We start from the raw sequence: 18,411 nt of genomic DNA on the forward strand, positions 1-18,411 counted from the left end.
GATTTTCATATCCTAGATTACCTAATGTCTATCCTTCCTCTCAGCTAGCAAACCCAGAATTCCTGCTATGTACCAGTAAATTAATTCCAATTAATCCCTTTCAGACTACAAGGCTGCACCTACTTTTACCTTCTTGGCTATTTCAGGGTTAGAATTTCCACTTCTTCATAGCCATTAGTCACAGAGCTAAAAATGTAGAAGCCTGGGAAGGTGCAGAAGTTACCATATGCAACAAGCAAGGAATCTTACCATAGGCTTCTATGCAGGTGTAGGTATGTGCAGATTTAAAACAGGAAACAGCACACAGCATACAGAATGTCACAGAGGCAAAACATGGAGTGAAGAAATAAAAAGCAGTTAATCTCTCAGTCTGTGTAAGCAGGTTTAGCTTGTCTAGCAGTGACCTGTGATGAATGACAAACCATCCATGATATAAAAGCTTTAAGGGAATGGGCCTCACATGGACCAGGAGGTTCAGGTGGGGATCTTTTGAGCAAACTCAGGTTTTGCCTATGAAATGTTTCCATTTCCATCTGTCTGCTGCTGATGATAATCAACCTGGCTCCAGTCACTGGCCTCTGAAGGATGTGCAAGCCACCATTTCACAGATGGTACCTTCCTTAATGCTCGGGATAAAGAGGTTCTAAGGTGACTGTTATTATATTCCCTGTGCTGCAGGGCTCAGAAGTAATGTAAGGAGCACAGAACTAGGCACAAGTTCTCAATATGCTTCTTTTCCTTTCTCTCACAGATCTCACACACTCACAAAAATAAATTCCCTCCTTTAATTTCATGACAAAGAACAATACTGCATAAAAGAATTTAAGAATTTGGAAGATAAATGAACTCCCTCTCTATGGACAAGAATTTGTTCCTTTATTTTCTCAAGCCTCTGACTGGCATTTCTCATCACAGCTGAGGCAGTTTTTCTTTACTTGGATCCCAACTACTGTGGGAATTATAGAAATATCTTAGGCAAGAGGAAGGACATCTTTGAGTTATGTCACTGAACAGGCAGAATATGTTTTTATCTCTGCTGAAGCTTTTTTTACTCCATAATACTAAGTCTGCCCTTCTGGAAACTCCAAATACTTATCTCTTTCCAAGAATTTCCTCTCTTTGCACTGCCTGAGAGCTACTGAAAATAGCTTCTGAAAGAGAAGAATAGGCTAAAGCAGTCACAGTTATTTGCTACTATCTAAAAATGTGTAAAAAGTACAGGCCCTGTTCTTTTAAATATCTGGTTTGGAGGATGCCTGTTCAAAAGATGTGTCTGTTATATAAAGGGTCTTTGATAGAAACCACTGTTTTCTCAGCCTTCCCAGATGCCACTAAACTCAAAGATTTCTAGGAAGGTGTGCAATAGACACATTTATTATCATTTGAGACATTCACAGCTATTATTCTGTAAACCATTTTATCCATGAGCAAGACTTGAAATCAAACTGTACCTTCAAATATTACAGGAACAGCTCCTAAAACCCTTACTTTAGGGCCTCGGGTGACAAAAATCATTCTAGTCAGTTTATAGTGGCAAAGCACTACCATGGTTTGATGATTCCCAAATATTTGTGTAAATATGGATTAAGGTTTGTGGCATCTTTACCCAGCAAGTAAGTGTTCACATGAAAAAAACCAAACCAACTGTATCAAACAACAGCAGTAAAGTACAGTGGAATTGCTGTTGGAATTACTGTGGCAGGCAGATGGGGGAGAATCCTGAAATAAAAGTAGAAACTGGGATCACAAAGACCACATAGAAAGCTGAGGAAAATATTCTTCACCCTAGCTAAACCATCTGTTAGAATAGTGATTTGTCTTTCAAGTCTTTATTGCCTTATCAACAAAGTTTATTTCCCATCACCTAGAATTTTCTAAACCAATGCAAAAAGACAAATTACACACCTACCATCAACCATTTCGATAGCCCAGAAGCACTGCAGGATAATTAACAGTTCTTCAGGTCTGGCAAAAGAAGTAGAACACACTTTATAGGACAGGGACAGCTAGGTAAAGCAATGTGCTGCTGAAGCCATAAATCTCTCTGAACATGACAGTAACTGAGGACACTACTTGAGCCTTACAGATGCAACATCGCCCACACGTACCACAGAGAGAAAAAACAGGCCTTAAACAACTAATATGGAAAGAAAAGCTAAAACAGGGAAGTAAAAATGCACAGACTGAAAATCCTAAAACCCACTCAGATCATCACCTCATCTAGACTTCAGTTTCACAGTTTTGAGTCTACTCTGTGTTCCCTTGGTTTCAGCTTTTCTGGGCACATAATATTTCTAAAGTCTCCTTTTCTAGCCAACGTGCCATTTCCTCTGACATTCCTCATCTGCCTCACTATAGAAGACAGCAGATTAACAAACAGGGGATACTAATCAGCCAAGAAAGAAGTAAGTAAGAATAAAGCAAGCTAACAACCAAAAGATGATCCAAGATCTGTATCAACAGCTCAGACACCCAACTTATTTTCATTAAATCTAACTGAAGGAGTTAAATCAGAACAGTGGCAAATGCAGGAAGAAAAAGAGGAAGATCTTGCAGCCAGACCAAAAAACAGGAAACCCTTACATATTTCTCTGTATGCTGAACACAGTTTTGCAAATACTTGTGAGTAAGACTGCTGGTTATTGATGGACACATTTGGATACTCACCCAGTAGTGAAATAATTCATAAAACTCATGGAAGTTCAAGGCAGGAACCCTGGTATTTTTGGAGTAAAACACCCAACCAAAGAGCTTGCCAACAGACTCTTGTTAAGCATGCTACATCTTCACCTTCCCTCAGTGCACAGTAAGTACAGACCACAGAGCATCAACATTCATTAGCATTTGTTCTCTTTAACAAGGCTTGACAACTCTGGATTACTGTCTATACCTAGGGAAAGGCCTCCCAGGAAAGGCTGGTTCAGCAGCAGGGAAGAACCAGGCCACACTGGTGCTGTCCCTGAGCATTTCCAACAAACCCACATTCACTGCAGCAGTCCCATGCTCAGGCCACTGTGCCAGCCCCATCATTTAATGTGAGGGCAATTGACACAGCAGATCAGTTGATCTTACAAGGTTGGTTTGAGATAGGAGGAATAACATAGTTGTTTTGTTTCTTAAATTACAGAAGGAACTGAGAGAGAGATATCTGTAGACCAAACATCACTGCTAGATTCATTTCTCAGTCTCTGCTTTTGGAAGAGCTGTCATGGAGCCATCAAGTGACATTTGTCAGAACTAACATCATGAGGCATCAAAATTTAAGGTAAAAAAAGGCAGATATTTTTCTCTATAGTTCTTATCTCTTAGCACAAATTTTAAAGCAATTTCATTGTGCATCACATGACTTCTGAGCAAGGCTTGCCTATCAGCCACCCTTCTATTTGAGTACTCATTGCTTTCTGTACAGGCAAAAAAATGTACCCATGGACCCATGTAGCTCAGATATGAAAATCCAAATATACATCAAGTCAAGGTGTGAAAAGACAGGGGTCAAACGAATTATTTTTTGCCTCATAAACCTTGACCAAAAAGATACCAGATTCATGTTGATTAATATGCATTCCCCCCCGCCAGTTTCATGAAAGATCAAAAAGTATCCTCTTTAAGCCAGAAAGGGTTTTAGAGTATCTGTGAAAAGTTCCGACAAGTTTGAAATGTTATATCAATTTTTTTAACAGCTAAATCACAGAAATTAACTAGGCAAATACTGAACACCTACATATGTGTGTAGCTCAATGTTGGATGTCTCTATAGAGACAAAAGCTATATTTTGTAAACCTAAGACAAAAAGAAACCTAAAGAAAAAGCAGAGAACAAAGAGCAAGGGCCTTAGTTTATGTTTGGCCAGTTTTATGTACATTGAATTGAATTTGGGTACATGAGTGTTGTTGATATTAAAACCAAATCTCTCTTCCTAAAGAAACTTGGTTGGAACCATCCCTAGAAGTTAGTTTCTAGGAAACATGTACAGACCCCAGAAATGGAGACCATAAAAAGCAGCAGTTATGCAATACCAACTAATCACTCTCAGCTTGCAAATCAATCCAGGAGCAGCTTTGTTTGAACACTTCATCAGTTTCACAGAAAAGCTTTTAGCACTCACAGATTCTGCCTGGGGCCACCTCTATTTGTAAGACAGAAAGTGTCCCCAGTCACATGTGATGAGTGGCAGATCCCTTATCTCTGCTGGGTACCTGCTGTTACAGCCTGGAACCATGGACTGCCTTGCACAAACACAGATCTCCCTTAAGTCAACACTTACCAATGATTTTGCAAAGCAGTTCCCTGACAGCTGCTAGTTAATTATTATACAATGCAAAAACCATTTTGGCTACAAAGTATTTTTGGAGAGTTTTTAAAGAAAATATGAATACTAAAATGTAGTGAAAGTGAACAAAAACAGTGGAAGTGGAGATAGAATTAGTAAATATTGCCCATGGCAAGCACGGGATGGCTGCGATGTAGAAACGAAGGAGGGAGCAATAACCTCTCCTCCCTCTTTATTGCTTCCCAAGAAATTCTACTCTTCTAATCTATCCAATCTCGGGATAGAAGCAGCGACCAATGACTACAAAAGAATGCCAAGACTTCAACTGCAACCTTGTAGCACACTCAGTGGCCAGGAAAGCACACTTCACACCCAAACCAGAACTACTGCTTTATCTTCAGAATTACAGGGAAATTGTAATAATAACAACTCCTTACTGCAAAGGAAGTTACTCTTTCCTGAGAACTGCTCTCCAGTCTTCTGAACTAGAAAGTACAAGTTTTAACCTAGCAACAGGAAGATTCAGAGATAGAAAGGGGAGCACAAATCCAGCTTTCCACGTTGTCTGGGAAACAAACCAACCAAAGTATTATCTTCTGGTATTCTTTGGAAAAAGGTGAAGTCAGCTTTTCTCACAGGAGATACAAATGTATGATCTACTAGAATGCAGACACCAAAGAGCAAAGAATATTGCATTTTTAATCTTGAGGGAATTGAAGCATAAGGTTTTTGCCTGTTCCAAAAAACTCCCAAAACATCTGATACCCAAAAAGTTACAAATTGATTCTGAGGAATTTTAATTCTCACTTTACCGTAGTAAGCATTCTGTGCTACTGTGTAGTCTACCAGCTGTATCCTGACAGGGGCACTTAGTGCAGTTCTGAACTCTTCTGTCAAGTTGCCAGAGATCAACACCTGATCAGAGAAGGCAAAACAACACATCCCAGTGCAAACCTACAGCTCTCTTCAAAATTCTTTAAACCTTTTGCTGTGTAGAAGTACTGTGCAGTTTCACTGCATTAGTCACAAGCTGTGTCTCTTTCAGAAACTGGTGAGAAATTGTGTCCAAATATGAAATTGGAATTGAAAAAAGGAAAGCCTCAAGCACAACTGTCTATATTGGGGGCTGAAATACTTAGAAAAAGAAAAAGCAGAACAAAAAGCAAAGCTTCTGATCAAGACTGAATATTTAGTGAAATCAATAAATAAGCTACGAATTACTGTGTTAGTTTACAGTGCATAAAGTTACTGTTCACACACGTTCTGCACAGAGAGTCTTAGTTGACACTGACAGTACAGTGATCTACTTCACATTAGGTGAGGCCAACTGAGGCCTCTGTACTTTCTGGGTAATGAATAGATGTAGAGGGCTAAGCACTACTCTTGAACACCCAGATCAATGCTATGCTTCTCACCTGATCTTCTTCTTCATCCTCCTCATCTTCTGCCAGCCGCTGCCGGCCCACTTCATAGAGCCTGCACACCGTGTCCATGTTCATGGCATCCATGCTGCCCTGGTTCTGCAGGGGAGATGCCCACACCACAGTTAACCCCAGGAACTGAGCTCAGCTCTCATATTCAATGCTACATCTGATCTCAAATCACAGAAACATTTCCAAAATCCTTCCCTCCCATTTACCAGCAGCACTATAATTAGCCTCTTTGGTTTCAAGGCCTGCCATGTTCCCTGAAGTAACATTTCCAATGACTCCTATTGAAGAAAATTTTCTTGGTCTCATTGTCATTGTCATCTCCAACTTCAGTAGTTAAACATGAAATTCGCTCTGCTACAAATTCTTAACTTGCTTTTGTGGTCTCTAGGGATCAGGGGTTCACAGAGTATAAAGATGTCAGGATTCTACATTACTCACTACATGTGCATAATCAGGCTTCAAGAAATTGGGTTCTGACAACATATTATGGAGCAAAGAACTGCATGCCTAACAAACCAGAAGTTTAGCTCAGTAATTTTTGCTTCAAATCCTTAGCTTCTGGGATTTTGCTAGGAAGACAAGTGTAAAAGGAACAGTAAGACTGATACACAGAAAAGCTCAGTGGGAAGCTAATGAAAGATTGCATTTCCCAGTTATTTGGTACAGTGCAAATTTTAATTTGCAATAATAGGAAATTATTGCTATAAATAAGAAAAAAACCACATTTTTCTTTATGCTCATGAGAAGAAAATCTCTGTAAATTTAAAACTGGGAAGAGTTTAAAGAAGAGAAGCAAAAGTGTTTGGAAATTTAAGGATTAAGAGGCAGCAAAACAAGACTGCAGGGGGTGCAGAATAAAAAATGAATTGCATCCTTAGCACCATCAAAACACCACCACTGCTTAGGACATGAATTTAACAGCAGGAACTCCAAAAAAGAAACAAGAAGCAGTGCATTCAAACCACAGCAACAGAGACCAGGGTTTATTTTAGCTGCTTTACCTCAATAACAGCCAGGTAGCAGTCCTTGCTGTCTGTGCACAAGTCAAAGATATTCCGCTTTACATCTATGGTAGCTGGAAAACATCACAGAACAAACTCAGTGGTTAACTGCAGGTTACTTAATGCTCACAAAAAGCAGTGCCTAAAAGCAAATAATACAGTCTTGGGACAAGAAAAAACAGCTGAAGCAAGTGAAATGAATGTTTGTAGGGAATTCAACCTGTAATAAATCACAGAAACGTTGGAGACCATTGTGAAAAACAGCCCTGTAACCAGCTCTGCACCGTGCCTCCTCCCTTCATAATACATTTATTGGTTTCCCTAAGCACAGGAAACAACAGAGCATCCTTCAGAATAGGTGGCAACTAAGAGACTGAGTTGTGACCTACGCCTCCCTTCGACAGCAAAAGCCACATTTGTTTATGTCCACAGCAGCAATTAGCTTAGTTCCACGAGCTAAAAAAAGTGCCCTGTGTGAAATGAGAGCAATGACATCCTGGCCAAGTGACCTACTGTCTCAGATTATGCCTTACTTGGAAAGAAGAGAGGAAATAAAGCCAGAACTGCTGAACAGGAGCAAGTAAGGCAGTCACACACTGAATGGGATACAGTACTTGAAATTATGTCAGTGTTAGACCCAATTCCTGTGCTTCCTCTAGAACAGGATATAGCAATTTGTTTTCTCATATATGCAAAGAGAGAAGTGAATGTTACTAAGCAAACTTTCAAAAAACCTTCAATCCTCCAGACAAAGCTATTGGCTCCTCTCTTACTCTTACCTATAGGTTTATAATCAGTTGCATTAAATGTCCTGAAAGAAGAGCCAAAGGGACTTCTCATTCTCTCCTCTAGAAGGTCATCCTCATCATCTGCCTGCAACATAGCTGAAACAAGGAAAGATTATTCCACAAATCTGCCTTCCATTAGTCACTACCATTAATCAACTTCAGATCAAATGAGACTCTGACATGATTTTTCTTTATATTTAATAGCTTGGCAAGACCTATTTAATATCATCTCTTCCAGAGATGCCTTTATTGATACCACAGCTCATCAAAACTTAATACAGAAGACAAAATTAATTTCTCAAGCATCACTGGATCTGCCATTATACAATAGGTTGCTTTTTAATCTCACTAACTAGTTGAGATATTGCTGATGTTACAGAAAACTGTCTTTGTCAGCAATACATTGCAGCATGAGCATCCTGGAAAAAATCCAGCTCACGCATGCCAGTAAGGCCTGGAGTTACAGTGTCTCTGAGGGTTCCCATTTCACTCAACAAGCATCTACTAATCTCAGAAGGGGTGATCCAGGAGAGTGATGTAAGGGGAAAAGTCCTACCTCCATACATCACTGTGCCTGTATAGTTGAAGACCACACGACACTGATCCAGTGCAGGTACTGTGTGTAACAAATGGAAAGTTCGGAGGTCCCACTGAAAAACACAGGCTAAGGAGCAACAAACAATTGCAAATTTCTACTTCCTGTTCAGTGAAGTGGCAAAGAACTGGCTAACTGCATTCAAGGAACTTCACTGCATCTGTCTTGCAAATAGCCAAGACATTCTTCTGATGGAAGCAGAGGTGGACACTGGCACTACAATTCCATTCCATGTGTTCAAAATGAGAAAGCTCTTACAAGCTCTTACTCAAAATGCCATTCCCAGTCATGAGAGGTGACTGTAGTACCTTCAAGGCTGATCTTGTTAAGACATGGGAAGAGAGCTGAGCTGCTATGGAGGGTATCAGAGAAGAAAAATCTCTCCTGCTTTCTCTCTCTATTAAGTATTTTCTCTGGACTGCATTAGAGAGAGAATCTAGATTTAAATTAGCTACCTAACAGTTCCTACTCTTCCTTGATTCACAGATAGAAACTCCTGTTACCATACAACATGTAGCACAGAAGACCATTAATACAACTCTGCCAACAGCTACTTGTTCATCCAGATCTTGAAGTCTCAGTACCAGTTATCACAGTGGCCCAAAGGATACAATTTCAGTGTTGACTATGACCTCCAGCCCATTGGGATGGAAAACACCACTGATAGTCATGTTGAATTTGTCAAACTTGTGGATGGCTTGTGCTGATCTGACATCCCAGAGGACACCATCATTTAGGACAAGGTCATCAGTGGGGTTAAAGGTGGCACAGTTCTTCTTGTAGTTGTTGGCAAGATCTGGGTTAAACAGAGTCAATAGCTTGTTGCCAGTCTGAATATCATAGATCTTTTAGATTAAAAAGAAAAAGAAAGATTAGTCACAATTTGTAATATACCTGTGCCTAAAATCCCTGTTTCCCTTCCTAGATTGCTTACAGAATCACTCCATTCCCCATTTCACTTTTCCATTTCATGTGACAGCATTCCATAAATAACTCTTCCTACTAGCCCTTTAATAGTTTTTCACAGCTGGAACCAAGCCTCACAACAAGTTCTGGCCACTGCTTGGCTTACTGCAGGTTCACTGATACATTTCACTGCAATCAGGATGAGTTCCAAATAAAATAACCCCACTATGAGGTGTGCACTGGGAAGCTGCAATCACAAGGTACCACTTAGCCAGAAACTATTTCAGAAATGGAACTGCTTTCAGAGCAGATGGTATTTACAAACATTAAAACTCCAAAGCACAGAGTGAGGGGAAAAAAGCCAGAAACTATAGAAAATTAGTCAAAATTCCTGGCATTTACATAGAAAGGCAAATTTGAGCTTTGGCACAAGAAACTTTTGGAATAAAAGAAGTTTATACTTTAAACTAGTACAAAGGATTTGTGATCATCTCCTCAGATAAATCTGATCTGTAACATCTTTCAGAGCCTAGCTCTTGTTCAGACTTACAGAGGAAAATATTCCCTAGAACTGGAAAACAAATCTGTTTACCAGATAAACACAGTACACAAACTTCCAGCTAAATCCAAGTTAAAAACTGGGAAGGAACAGAGAGTTTACTTAAACAAATGAGAATAACATTTGAAATTATAAATAATTTGAATAAGTTATATTTCAGGGAAAATTTTTATGCAAATTCTCTTTTAGGAGAGACGGAGGGCCTATAACAAATGCAAATTAGCACTGCAAAGCAGCAGAAGCTCTCTGAAGTCTTGTCTGTCCAATTTGCAGGAGTTCATGCAAAGCACTACAACAATACATTTTGAAGATACAGTGGTAAAGTTCAATTACCCAAAAGTAAGCTGTAAATTTGGGAGGGGGAAAAGGAGCACATTTCTAATAGGCATTTCCCAGAGCTGTTGATACTTGCCCAGAGGCAACACATCCACACTGCTCGTGATGGTAAAGTTTATACCCTCAGGAACAGGGAGAAGTTACTTGACACTTTCAAAGCTTTTCTCTGAAGCTCATCAGTTACACAGAGCATCAAAGCACTCACATCAATTAACAGACATCCTACAGAGAGTTATATTTCTCCATGAGCTTTCCTGGTACTTACATGTGCAATGTCTCCCTTTGTGCCAATGACCCTGTCCTGAGAGTGCTTGCTGAACTCCACATAGTGGTCATCAGGGAAGGAATGCCTGCAGATACAGTCAGTAAAGAAGTCAAGGAATTGCAGATTTTATATGACCCAAACAACCCCAACAGCTTCAACACAGGTTTCAACAACGGAGAAAAGATGTAGAAAACCCTCTCCTTTACCACTGACCACATCATATTGCAGTAGCAAATTCAAACCTGCCAGCAACAGAGCCTGCCATAAATACAACACTTTGGAGAAGTCAGCAATGGATGGCATTGTGAACATGGAAACACATGCAGCCTGAGGGAGTAAAACCTTTCCTCTGAAGAAAAGCCTCTAGCTGACCCCACACAGGTCACACTAAAACATTTGTTACAGCTAAAGTAAACAATCAAACCTTTTAAATATGAAGAGTTTCCCACCCACTTTTTTTATGGGAAGGAGGTTGTAAATACTGTGGTTGTAAATATATTTTAAAGAGTTTGCAGTCCAGGTCTGACAATTTCACCATGCAAACCACCGTGCTAGTTGAATTCTGAACTGCCTACAGAAAGACTGCCAACATAATTTACAAACATGAGAATAAAAACACAAACATGTTTCTTTGCCTTAAGGAGTAACAATGACTTTCAGTGATTTATCTTGCATGAAACAGGACTTCAGGTAGAACTTAAGTTAGCATTTGCTCTGTACCAAATAAAATAGGGAAATTGCCAATATAAGAAAGGGATCACATTTTTTCACAAGAGACATTTTGAGATCTGTGCTATTCTGTTTTAGCGTTTATTCCCGTATCAAATCGTTCTTCCAAGTGCAGCACACCCCACAGCTGAGTCAGAGTGTACTTACTTCATATCAAAGACAGACTTCATTCCCCACAACGCAGACAGAGGTTGGCTCCATGTAGCAGATGTCAGCAATAATGATCCATCCTGGATTTCCAGATTGGAGTGGAGGAAAGGAAAAGAACACCAGGGAAAACAGAGGTTATCATTTTACCATACAAGATCAATTTAGAAACTGTAGAGAAGATTTTGGTGCCTAATACTACTCCTATAGGGATAAAATCCAAGTATCTAATACTATGTATAACAAAGAGACCTTGGTAAACAACCTTTACAGGTAACAATAGGAACAATCTATGACATTAACAGCAGATAAAATCAGGATAATCCATGACTGGATTCTGATGCCCCGTGAGGGGAGTCCATTCTGATTATAAATCTTTTATTTCTTCCTAGAATCATCCCCTGAAAGGTTTCTTTCTCCAGCAAAGATACATAAACTCTGACATCTTACATCACACATAAATAAATACGTAATAGTCAGTTTAAACATTTTTCCACTTCCAAATACATATATTAATTTCTTAAGAAGGCACACAGTCACTACGTATCTTCTTTATTCTCTTGGAAAGAAAAAACCCTACATGTAGAACTCATAATATACAACTATTATGAATACTCCAATGACAGGCACTGCAGGCCAGCCAGTAGGTGCATTTCACATGTACCTATCCAGATGGGCCCAAAACATCCCAAGGCTTAGGCAGAGAGAACTGCTAAAAATCAGAACAGGTCTGTGATTCCTTACCCTGGATGGCTCAAGGTGCGTGATGGCAGAGTTATGGCAGTTGTAACTGGCCTCTTCCTGTCCACTGAACACGTTATAGAGTTTCAACTGCCCCGTGCAAGTACCCAGCATCAAGAATCGTTCTCTTGCAGAAAATGCACAACAGGTAAAGCCACTCTCATCCTCATTTGCTTCCCTGAACACAGAAATTGGACGGAACCTAGAGAAGGCAAAAATTACATGGCTAAAGAGAAGAAAACTGAAATGCTGTGTGATGTTATTAAATCCAGCCCTTTAAGATTACACAGGTACAAGTTTTAGCTTTCTTCTAGAGTAAGCAAAGTGTCAGTTTGAAGACTAATGCTCGAGTATTGCAACAGTGTTTGCAATCTTTCAGGGTTTGCTGTCCACTATGTGGTACTTCTGTTAAAGCACATCATTAAGCTGAAACACTTGGACTCCATCTTCAAAGCTGAATTGATGGAAAACCTGTAACGTCAACATCTGGGTAAGTACAGAGAGCTAGCAAAAAAATTCCTAACAGTTCAGAAACACTTAGCACAAGATGATGTCACATGAGCCAAACAACATCCTGGCATCATAACTTCCTACAGTGATAGTGCTTTCACTGTGAATATGCTTTCAGGAAAGTGACACCTTTATTTTCATAAGCTTCACATTACCTTCCAGTTTAACCTCAGGAAAGGCCCCATGAAAAGGCAACTGGTGGTGCCAATGATTCAGTTGCAAGAGCAAAATATAGATTTCACTCTCCTGCACCTGTCAGCCAACCATCCTCAAGGCTATGTTACACTCCCATAAAATTGGTGCTACATACTCACCTTCCAAAGGAGAATAAAGAGCTACCAGCTTCTTTAGTCAATGCTGCTACTGAAAATAAAGTGTGCTTTGTGTACTAAGGTTGGCACTAAGGACAAGACAAACAGAACAACTACTAAAAATGCCTTTCAAGGCTCTCTCACTGTCACTCTGAATGAAAACTCTTTTGTCTCCAAGGATACTCCAGCGTGGGACTGCACAGCCTGAATCCAGGTAAGGCTTTTTGGCACAGGGTGCATCCTGAGAGGGATCATAACATAGTTTTCTTCCTTACCTGCTAAATATAAGGTGTCTATCAAAGCAGCCACCATCCACCCCTCCGTACTTCGGAAAGGCCGCCCTGCGGGTCAGCCGTGAGGTAAAGTTAGTGGGCGCCTGGCGCCTCTGTTTTGGCTCAGGACACTGGTGGGGAGTAAAGAGAGAGAAAGGGGGACAGGTGGCAACAGGGTTCTTGCAGCGGGCATGCTGCTCCCTAAGGTACTCTGTGATTATACTGTCCAGCGTGGGTGGGGAAGGAAGGTGTCTGTCCAGCTGCTTTTTGATAGCTGGGCTCTGGCTGTAGGCGCCATGGTCCGATTTTTGTCGCAACACTCTGATTTTCCTGCCATTGCAGGGAGACGGCCTCTCCCTGACAAAGCTAATCCTGCCAATCAGAGGAGAGTTGCTGGAGTAAGAAGGGCCTGGAAGGGCAGGTGGACCTTGGGATGCAGACGGCCTTGCCTGAGCATGGACAGAGGTGGCAGTGGAACCTACAGCGGTGTGGCTACTCAAACGGGCCGAGATGCCGTTAGCTATGCGGGGAGTGCGAGGCAGAGTCACCGGAGAGGCAGCGGCCGCAACAGGGGTGAAGGCAGAAGAGTGAGACGCTGCAGTCATGGGCAGGTCAGCCTCTTTCGTAAGGACAGATGCCGTTTCCCCAAGGCCCTTAGAGATGAGATGGTTCCGAATCAACAGCAGCAGCTCCTTCTCAGGAAAGGTGATCCTGGACTGGGCCACCACATCTGCCTTCTGCAGCCGTGCCAGCGAGACGTCCGTGCCGATGAGCAGGGGCTTCCCGGAGACGCGCTCGATCAGCTCGGCAGCGTACTTGCAGAACTTCACATGCTCGCTGCGCTTGTCCTGCAGCACTGGCTCCTTCATCAGCTGCTGGATCTGACAGCTGCTGAACAGGGGCAGCTTGCTGATGATCTGCCGAACGGTGCTGCTGCGTGACAGCCCCACCAGCGCTTTGCAGGCCAGAGCCCGGATCTGATCTGCGTCAGTGATCGGCATCTTCACAGACAGCAACGACAGCAGCACCTTGATGCCATTGTTGGACTGCACCACATTCCACATCTTGGCTAACGTGTGCTCACTGCTCTTGGGGGCCTGAGGGAGCTTTCGACGAGGAGTCCCAGAGATGAATTTCCCAATGCTGGAGATCCGGTTATCTGGGCCACACACACAGTTGATGATGATCTGAAGGGCTGATTTCTGAATCTCAGCATCATGGATGAAAAACTCACCCTCGGCAACTCCAAGGATGATACTAATACCTAGTGAGGGAAAGAAGTAGTTTCTTTAGTACTCTAAAATGTATCTTACACAAGTTGATCAGACAAGTAAGGGAGTCTTCCAACAAACCTGAAAGCAATAGGTACTTCCCTTAATTCCAGAAATTCCTGAAGTTCTGCTAAGTAGTCTAAGATATATTCTTCTACCTCCCTAGCAAAATGTTTTCCTGGACTGCTGGTCCTCCACCTCATCAGTAGGTAATTTCACATAATCTCTTAGACGTAGTAATCAAGCACAACCCAGGAGTAAAAAACCTAACCTATCTGGACAGAGCAAAATGCACAGACATGCTCTGATTTTTACTGCATAGAGCAACTCTCTTGTATAAACATTAACAAAGTAAACGTTGAGGAAGAGGACCAAGTCATTGAGGACAAAATAATCATATCACAGCTTCGAAAAGGAATCAGGCAAAAATGAAGCTTTAGGGCAACTTTTTTCCCCACAGAATTCCTGTTAGTTTCATGTCTGCTTCAGAATATCAAAACCCTCACAGAACTGGTGTTTGCCCAGTGACTTTTTGTGCAAAAGAAATTGTCTTTTGCCTACATCTAGTATTCTGCCTGCCTTTTATTTTCATTTTCTTAAAAAGAGAAGTGAGGCTCCAGTTAAAGCAGAAGCCTTGGATCTGATCCAGGCACATATCACTCATTTACACACTGAACCTGGAGGCAACCAATTAGAGCATAACTCAGGCAGCAATAATTGCTCCTCTCCCTTACTCTCAGATGCCATATCCTCAGGAGACCTAAATTTCTGAGAAGCTGAGGAAACCTAATAGTCCCATTACAAAAGTATATTTGCCTCCACCTGTATTGAATGAGCTCTTGAAAACCAGTGCAGGAGAAAGATTTGCCTCTAAATTGGTAACCCAAGCACAGTGCTAATCACAACAATTTTAACCATAGTGCACTCTCCCATTTATTTGCATCCTTGACAGTAACTGAGTACATGAATCATTTTAACCCTTGTGTCAGTGTAGATGAGGAACAGCCAGCCAAAACTCACGTAGCAGAAGACAACTGATAAATGTGTAAGTCATTAGAACCCTATTCAGCTTACCCACAGTGGAAACAGTTGATCCAGCTTCATCTAACACATCCACAGGTTCTGCCAGTTGCAACTGGATTTTAGGAACTACAGTCAGGATGGCCAGTACATCCAAAGCATATCGTACTGTGTCATTCCTGGAAGACAGCAAGAGAAGAACTTCTTAGAATTGCATGTACAGAGTTGTTTCAATAACATAAAATAGTATTTAATTTACTACAAGAATTGGAAGTAAATCAGTCACATCTGCTACATTTGATAGGGCCTTTTGATTTTAGAATGAAAAGGGCTGGTCTCCATAGAAGGCAGTGCTCACATGCACACCACTGCCTGCAGTCTGCCAACATTTATCCCACATGGCTCACAGGCTCCTAAAAGCACAGCAATTTTGTATTTATAAAAATAAGAATCTTAGGATTTACTACCAAAAGCATTCTAAATTAAGCTTCTAAATCTAACTCTACATATTAGCTGGAAAACACTGCTGTCCAAAATACTCTGTCTCCTGCTAACTAGGAAAGAAGTTTTTCTGAAGTCAAGGGAAACTGTTTAGCAGCCAACCAGACAATTCGGATAGTCAAAAAGACACCAACTTAGGCACCAGTTTAAGAAAGATGCAGGTGTGTGGAAGGGGAAAAGGGATGTTCTGCAAGAGGTGATAGAGCAGAAAAATGCAAAAAAGAGGAGAGCTATAACCTATATGGAAAGGTAAGAGTTAACCCAGGTAGCAATTAGGAAACAGCTGCAGAAGAAACAGGAGAACACAAACTACCCAGGAGAGAGCAACCTGAGAGTGGGAGGGAGGCAGGGAACTGCAGAAGCAAAACAGATTTCAAAGGCTTTCAGTTTAAGTTAGGCAAGGAGCTCCTGTAGGCAGCAGAAATAAGGAGGAGGGAGCACTGGTTCAATTCATTCCAGGATTAAGATCGGTCTTTATTTCACCCTCTCCTTGGAGCCTTTTCTAGCCTCTCTTAAAAAAAAAAAAAAAATTGAGACAGATAGAAAGAGGCACAGAACTGTAATGGAGCTTTTCTGAGAAATCAGTGTCATAGTAATCAAAGGCCTGAGGCATTTTGGCTCTTCAGAAATTTCTTGACATCTCTCTCTACCTTAAAATTTTAGTCCTGCTTTCCCCAGAGTTAGCTTTGATAAGTTCTGTGTGGCCACAGCACAGGCCCTAACAGCACGTGCCTGTGTCAGGGTAGAAAATCTGGAAATGTAAAGTCTTGCCCAAGAGTCACAAGGGCTGCACTCAGAGCACTAGAGCAAACAGCTCACCTTGCATAGTACGTCTTCCAGTTGCAGGCAATGGAAATGAGCTGAAGCATGAGCTGGACACAAGACAACTTGAGAAAAACCTCTGCTGGGTCCCAGTAAAGCTGTGCTGGACCATACTCGATCAGGAACTCCATCATCTCCACAATCTGCTCATGAGTATAGGAGCAGGCCTGCAGGGAAGGGACCATTAGATCACAAGGGTTACAAACTTGCACATCAAATCCCTCACTGCTGGGATTTAACTGAAAACTGCATCTATAAGATTAGACTACCACTGTGTCTTGCAGATTAAGTATTTACTTTCTAGTTTATTCCCCAGTTATAAAAGAATACAGCAACTGTCACTATAATATACAATAATAAGCTTAGGGATAATATGCTTTAAGTTTCTTTACAGTCTTAAAAAGCTACGGCTGATTTAAGATGAAAAGTTGCATTAAATTAAAATTCTACTCTGCTTTTAAGTAACTAATCTAGTAGTTACTACACTGTCATTCAATATAGGTCTATACTAAAATATTAAAAAGGTTGCTAAAAGCGTTCAATTACAGCTTTTAAGTATTGACTACAAAACACACTGAATAAAAAAACTCCTAGCAAGTTTGCCTTTCAATATTGTTAATTACATGAGAAAGCAACACTTACACACATTTCTTTAGTTACTGAAAATAATTTCTGCAGAAACAGAAACTGCCTTATATTTTCTTATTTCAACTCCTCCATAAAATCATCATAAATTAAATCAGAAACCACAGGTGAATGTAATTTCTCAAAATCAGCAGCCATAAAATCCAGTTTAAAAAACCCAAACAAACAAACAAACCCACAAAAATAAAACAAACCAACAAAACCAGTTTTGCAGGTAGAAACCAGGAAAAAAAAATCATTGTCAAGACTATGGATTATTATCTATCTGGCTCTCACAGGTAATTTCTAAAAACAGTGGTGTCCAAAAGATATTTCAGTTATCAAATAAAACTTATTTCTGAGTTTTACAGCATTATGTACCTCTATACACATACAGATTTAGTCCTTTCAGAGATTCACAGCATAGAAAACCCCAAAATTATCAAAAACAATCTGCCTTTGAGTTTTTGAGAGAAGGAAAGGGTACCACAGCACACGAGCAGGAGTCTTAATCAAATGTAATTCAGACAAACCTCAAGGGCTCCTCCATATTTTCCTATTACAGTGCCATTCCACATGACAGAAAAAAGTACAAATAAAACAACTGCAGCCTGCCTAGTTACTGCACTGGCTTCGAAAAGTTTCTACATATGTCTGCAGCTTGGGTTCAATTGAGAAATGCTTGAAAAGCTTTTGAGATGCACGTGAAAAGCTTGCAGTGTGCTCCTCACCTTGTAGGGGGGCTGTGGATGGACCAGGATGCCACCCTCAGTGCGCTGCAGTGACTGCTTCACCTGCTCCAGTTTGATGGCAAGGTGAGCCTCGAAGTAGCGGCGCAGGGCCATGCAGGTGTGCTTCCCCGTCTGGCGACTGGCAAAGATCTCATCATCGCTCAGGAGGGCTCCTTGGTCTTCCAGGTTTAAGATCTCCAGAGTGCTTATCTTCACAAAGAAGTTAGGTGTGGGAAAAAAGGTTTCATCAGCTCACTCTTCAGGAAAAAAAAGCATCTACAACTCTCAGCTGCTCTTGTACCGCACCCAAACTCGCTGCCTTTGCTGCACAGGACATAGAGGCACACTGAGAGCTGACAAGGGCTGTCTCAACAGAAAAAGGTCTCTGTGGGTTAACAGCCTAAACTGAACCGTGTCCTCTCCTCCACTATCTAGGAAGATAGAAATCACAGAATGAACTAGGTTGGAAAAGACCTTTGAGATCATCAAGTCCAACCTATGACCTGACACCTCCTCATCAACTAAACCATAGCATTGAGTGCCACATCCAGGCTTTTATTAAACATGTCCAAGGACGGT

General features: G+C 41.1%; 1 protein-coding gene across 2 annotated transcripts in view; it reads right to left on the minus strand.

Moving 5' to 3' along the window:
• The window catches only part of DCAF1 (DDB1 and CUL4 associated factor 1), a 47,246-nt gene that overhangs the window by 9,534 nt on the left and 19,301 nt on the right, over window positions 1-18,411 (minus strand). For both annotated transcript variants that reach the window (XM_088171620.1, XM_014869700.2), the window contains exons 11-22: window positions 17,833-18,042; window positions 16,475-16,644; window positions 15,209-15,333; window positions 12,867-14,127; window positions 11,774-11,972; window positions 11,030-11,112; window positions 10,154-10,238; window positions 8,699-8,932; window positions 8,049-8,142; window positions 7,484-7,588; window positions 6,705-6,778; window positions 5,686-5,790 (exon numbers count right to left, since the gene is read on the minus strand). In XM_088171620.1, coding sequence (XP_088027746.1) covers window positions 5,686-5,790; window positions 6,705-6,778; window positions 7,484-7,588; window positions 8,049-8,142; window positions 8,699-8,932; window positions 10,154-10,238; window positions 11,030-11,112; window positions 11,774-11,972; window positions 12,867-14,127; window positions 15,209-15,333; window positions 16,475-16,644; window positions 17,833-18,042 — 2,745 coding nt within the window. The remainder of the gene's footprint in view (window positions 1-5,685; window positions 5,791-6,704; window positions 6,779-7,483; window positions 7,589-8,048; window positions 8,143-8,698; window positions 8,933-10,153; window positions 10,239-11,029; window positions 11,113-11,773; window positions 11,973-12,866; window positions 14,128-15,208; window positions 15,334-16,474; window positions 16,645-17,832; window positions 18,043-18,411) is intronic.

Source organism: Sturnus vulgaris, chromosome 11 (assembly GCF_052056855.1).
Source record: "Sturnus vulgaris isolate bStuVul1 chromosome 11, bStuVul1.hap1, whole genome shotgun sequence".
Classification (NCBI taxonomy): Eukaryota; Metazoa; Chordata; class Aves; order Passeriformes; family Sturnidae; genus Sturnus; species Sturnus vulgaris.